The sequence below is a fragment of the Microtus ochrogaster genome, chromosome 8 (genome assembly GCF_000317375.1).
Source record: "Microtus ochrogaster isolate Prairie Vole_2 chromosome 8, MicOch1.0, whole genome shotgun sequence".
Taxonomy (NCBI): domain Eukaryota; kingdom Metazoa; phylum Chordata; class Mammalia; order Rodentia; family Cricetidae; genus Microtus; species Microtus ochrogaster.
The window spans coordinates 73,511,993-73,517,484 of NC_022015.1; the positions used below are offsets into that span (position 1 = coordinate 73,511,993).

Consider the following 5,492-nt stretch of genomic DNA (forward strand, 5'->3'; position numbering starts at 1 on the left):
CAAAAAAAAAAAAAAAGAACCTTAAGGGTTAAGGGAACCATAGGGTATCTTACTCTTCTTATGAAAGGACACAACAGTTCCTCTGGGAGGAACAAGCTCTGCTTGTTGGTGACATCAGGTGTTCCAATTAAAATTGCAGCTCTACACAGCTGTATTTTCAAACTCTGCTAAGGATCAAACGGAAGACAGGGTTGTTTAGAAATAACGCTGATAACTGCAGCAGCATGACTAAGCCACGAGAGACAGTGAGAAGCAGACCAACAGCACTTGGAGTGCCAAGCCTGCGGGAGGACTTTAGCCCCCACTGCCACAACTAAAGCTTCAAAGGACAGAAGGTCTGCGGTCATTCTGCTGCTTTCCACCTGCTGGGCAGGCTCTAAGTCATGGTGGTCCTTAGACCCACCACAGGCCAGGAGAGCCAAAGACACAGTTTTACACTGCCATCAATTAGCTAGACACCTCCCAGCTTGGACATCAGAAAGCTTACCTGCAGCTCATCTGTTCTGGGGCTCTAGAAGAGCCTACTACAAGACAGCTGACAAGAGTTTGTTCACGGTGCCTTAGAAATCTTTCTCGGGTGACATCAGCACAAGTAACCTTTAGAAACAGCTAAAATAAATTTGTATACTACCGCGGCTTTCCTGCTAAGCCTTTACAGCACAGTATCCCTTGGAGACTCAACAGTCAGATTTTCTGACACACACTCCTGTTTCCTCAATCACCCAAAGTCACAGATACACAATACAAACTTTAAAAGAAAGACAAAGAGGCAAAAGGAAGCCTGGCTCAGTTGTGCCTTTTTATCCTTCAGGTAAGAGGATACTGAACGAGACAACTGCCTCGATCACTCTCATCTAGCACCATCAAGATCCAGCTACATTAAAAAACAAAACACTTTAACTCTCGCAAGACAGGAAAATTAAAGTAACTAGAAATTACTAAGCAAGGCTCAAAACAATAAGGCTAAAAATTAAGGCCAGGTGTAATGGTGCATGCCTTTAATCTCAGCACTCATCAGGAAAAGGCAAGCAGATCTAAGTCTGAGGCATGCCTGTTCTACTATTGAGTTCCAGGCCAGCCAAGAGTACATAGAGAACTCCTGTCTCAAAGTTAAAGTGGGGTGGGGTAGAAAATTGGCTCAGCAGTTAAAAGCACTTGTTTTTGCAGAGGACCCAAGTTCAATTCTTAGCACCCACATGGTGGCTCACAATTACCTAAAAACCAGGTGCAAGGGACTGCACAGCCTCTTCTGCCCTCCAGGTCCATCAGGCAACAAATGGTGTACTTACAAGTAACATAAAAATAAATAAAGAGCCAGGCAGTGGTGGTGCACGCCTTTAATCCCAGCACTTGGGAGGCAGAGGCAGGAGGATCTCTGAGTTGGAAGCCGGCCTGGACTATAGAGCAAGTTCCAGGACAGCCAGAGAAATCTTGTCTTGCGGAGAGTGGGGGGGGGCAGGAGGAGAGAATTACCATAGATACAGCAATTCCCCATATGGTCCTATGCCTCAAAGAAGAGGAGGTACAGCCTCTTTACTTCTTCTTCTTTTTTTTTTATTAAAGATTTCTGCCTCCTCCCCGCCACCGCCTTCCATTTCCCTCCCCCAATTAAGTCCCCCTCCCTTGTCAGCCTGAAGAACAATCAGGGTTCCCTGCTCTGTGGGAAGTCCAAGGACCACCCACCTCCATCCAGGTCTAGTAAGGTGAACATCCAAACTGCCTAGGCTCCCCCAAAGCCATAAGAGAGTCTTGCTATATAGTCCAAGACAGTCTAGAACTCGTGAACCATCACCTACTCACCTTGGTCACCCGAGTGCTGATATTAAAGGTATGCAACACCAGAAGCATAGATACTATATGACCCTACATATAGTACATGACCCTGCTATGAATAGCATAGTCATGTACAAAACCAAAAAGTAACAACAACTCATATTCATATTCATAGCAGGGTCATGTACAAAACCAAAAAGTAACAACAACTCAAGTGCCCATCAACAAGTGAATAGATAAAATATGGTGTAAAAGTACAATGAAAATATTACTTGGCCTAAGAAGGAAAGAGATTCCGGCATGCTGTAAGAAGTATGAAACTTGAAGACAGAATGGTTACAATTTTACAGCTTCTCCGGAGCTAATGGTTGACATCAGCATCCCCATTTAATAGGTGGCAGAAAGGGTTCAGAGATGCTAATCTGCTCAAGGTCATACGGCAAACGGTAGCAGCAGCTTTTCTCACTTAATTTCATTCCGCCTTCTAGACTGCGGGGAAAGACAGAGCAGCATAAGGCATTTCTCTGTGAACCTGGAACTCTGCATCCTGAGAGGAGGCGGCTGGGCTCACAACGTTGCAAGGCAACCAAAGTAGGGTCTTCCAAAACACACCATCTTTGAGAAGCAGCTTCCTTGCTGGCAAAGTGTATTTTGAGGCAAGTGTGATGACAAACACCTGTCAACTCAGCCCTTTAGTAGAAGCAGAAGGAATAAGAAACAGGGGTTCAAGGTCACCTTTGGCTACATACTGAGCTCAAAGCCAGCCTGTGCTATGAGAATCTGTCTCAAGGTGGGCAAAACAAAGATATTTTAACAAGCATATAACATACGCTACAGAGTTTAAAGGTTAAAAGATTAGAGAAGATGGCATGTGGACGAACTGGAAGGACACCCTGAGCCTGGCAATTAGTGGGTGAAAAGAGCCGTCCAGAAGGAGCAAAGGTGAACAGCTCTTAGTCTCATCAGTGTGTGTCTCTGGTCTGGATGTAGTGTTAGAAGATTCAAACACATCTTTCCAATAATATCTTAAGGAAGTTGCTGCTTCAGTCAGATACTCAATTAGCCACAGTGAAGATGATGTGCTCATTCTCTGCAGGTGGCCCAGATTGAGAACTGAAATGGGAGGGGAGGTCTGGCAGTCATGCAGACAAGGAAACGGCCATGGTGACTTGCATCTTTTCAAGGCTCAGCCCAGTTCTTCCAGTTACTTAGAGAAGGCAGAGAAACTCAAATCAGCTGCCTGGTGACCCTTGGGAAAAGTAAGGACAGCAGCCAAGGCAGAGACGATTGAAAGCAAAAGCAGTGAAGTAGAAGATAAAGCAAACAGGCCTCAGACGAAGAGGAGATACCTGGAAGGCCTGTGTTAATACATGATAATAAACATAGCATACATTATCTTCCTATGTACCTCATACTCTAGCCCAGAACCTGGCGTTTCATTCAGACATCCAAGTCTGTCTTACTGCCCTAGGGTCACAAAGGGTAATCTGGGAGAAGAGTTTGCCATGCCAAATTCTTTTAGAAACTCACATTTCTTGTAAGGACCCACAAGTGTTTTGATTGCTTGCTAGGTGCAGACAGGCATCTTTGGTGAGCTTTATAGATGTTTGCTCAGTGTCTCTGGAGGCAGCAGACAGGTCCAGCCTTACCCCAGGCTCCCTCGGCCCAGCCCACCTAACACACAATTTCACAGCTTTCCTCTTGTTTCCAGGGGCGACACACACTGTAGTAAATCACTTCAGAGACATTTTACTTTAAGACAGAGAGAGGGAAGATAGGAATAAACATCACACCCTGCTCTCTCACACATTAGAATCTATACAAAGTTGTAAACACGCGCTACTATTATTGGAGTGTCTGGCAAGCCTTACATCTGGAGCTAAATCAAGTTCCCCATCTGCCGGGTTTGCCTGTTTTATTCAACGTTAACTTCTTGATTGTTTGCAAAAACAATTTAATAACTGTTGAGAAAAAGGAAAATCATAGGCACAAAAGGAGGAAACAATGGGAGACAGTCAACTGAGCTCAAAACCAAAACCCTTTCCCTCCCTCCCCACTTACAGACCACTCCCTCCTGTGAGAACTGCTTCCTCCTGACTCAGTGAACCCCATGTCTGACACAATTTTATCCAACAAATACAGCATTTTTTGTGACATTTCATAAGGGCTAAAAGTGACTTAGCCCCAGGGATTTTGTTTGCCTGGGTTTATCACAAATAGAAATATCTATTTACAGTCACATGTGAGAGTCCTACGTCACCATGAAGAGACCACAGTGAAGAGCAGAGGAAACCACATACACAAAGAACACTTTGGCAGCTAAGGTGCCTGCAAAGGGTGTGCAATCATCGCTCAGGTAGAAAATTCACACAACAGCCAGCACTTTGAGCTATTTCAATATGACAAAATGAAAGCCTCATGAACTCCTGCTTTTCTTGATCAGGTTTGACAATTTCTTCCACTCCTACAGACATCAGAGCTTAAAATAGTAGTGGTGCTCAGAGCGTTCTCCTTCGGAAGGTACAATAAACCTCAGGATGAGCAAGGAACTGTGAAAGGAATTCTCATTCCTTACCTGATATTAACCAATGCATGCGTCACCTTGCTAGCTGCTTCCTTCCACTGGCCTGCGTTGGTAGAAAGCCTAAGGACTGTGGAAGGAAAGAACACAGATCTGTCAAGCTCTTGACACAAAACACAAACAGAGCCTGAGCCATTCTCCTGCTTAGAGAATAGTTCAACTACTTTCTCCATGAATTTTCTTCTTTCTCTAACTTCTCACTTTCTATCAAAGTAGTCACGTCTCCTTCCCTGGCTTGGGCTTCTCCTAGGCTCCCCCAACAATGGGCTCCAAAACTTAGTTTCTATGTTCACTTGACATAGAAAGATGAAGCCATAGCTCAGTTGACCACAAGAGCATAAAGACCTGAGTTAGGTCCCCAAAGACCCTGGAAATGCCTGGTGTGGTGACACGTGCTTGTAATCCCAGCACTGGTGAGCAGGAAACAGGTGGACTTGCTGCTGGCTAGTCAGCTTAGCCTTCTTGGCAAACTCCAGGCCAATGAGAGACCCTATCTAAAATGATAAAGTGGACAGCTCTTGAGGCATGACCTGACACTGATCTCTGGCCTCCATGCACACATGCCTGTGCAAACACAAATATCTATATAGGGGTGGCACTGTGACGATAACCTGCCTGCCATGTTTACTATTTCCCTAATAGCAAGGGCTACACTTGGTTGGCATGGAACTATGTAGACCAGGCTAGCCTCAAACTCACAGCTCTCCTACTGGCTGAGTTGCTATCCCTTCTTCTTCCATGTGTATCTTTATAAACTACAGCCATACACCAGCCAAAGAGGACAAATAATCTTTCCAGGTAGAGAATGATCATGTTTCAATCAATGAATGAGCTGTTTTGCTCCTCTAACTTATATTGAGTGACCTGCAAAATGAGTCAAAAGAAAGTGGTCACTATCTGACCAAACTCTCTTTCACAAGCACACTCATGGAGGGGAGCATGGGGGTGGAGAGAATACAGAAAGCACAGTGAGCACATTCCCTCACAGTCATGGTCTCCGGGCCACATGGTGTTATAACCACGCCATTTATTATTATTTTTAAATATTTATTTATTATGTATACAATATTCTGTCTGTGTGTATGACTGCAGGCCAGAAGAGGGCACCAGACCTCATTACAGATGGTTGTGAGCCACC

At 44.7% G+C, this 5,492-nt stretch overlaps 1 protein-coding gene across 1 annotated transcript in view; it reads right to left on the minus strand.

The window, feature by feature from the left end:
* Positions 1 to 5,492, minus strand: part of Armh3 (armadillo-like helical domain containing 3) — a 206,356-nt gene that overhangs the window by 75,561 nt on the left and 125,303 nt on the right. Inside the window, exon 23 of the mRNA XM_005352384.2 lies at positions 4,349 to 4,424. Coding sequence (XP_005352441.1) covers positions 4,349 to 4,424 — 76 coding nt within the window. The remainder of the gene's footprint in view (positions 1 to 4,348; positions 4,425 to 5,492) is intronic.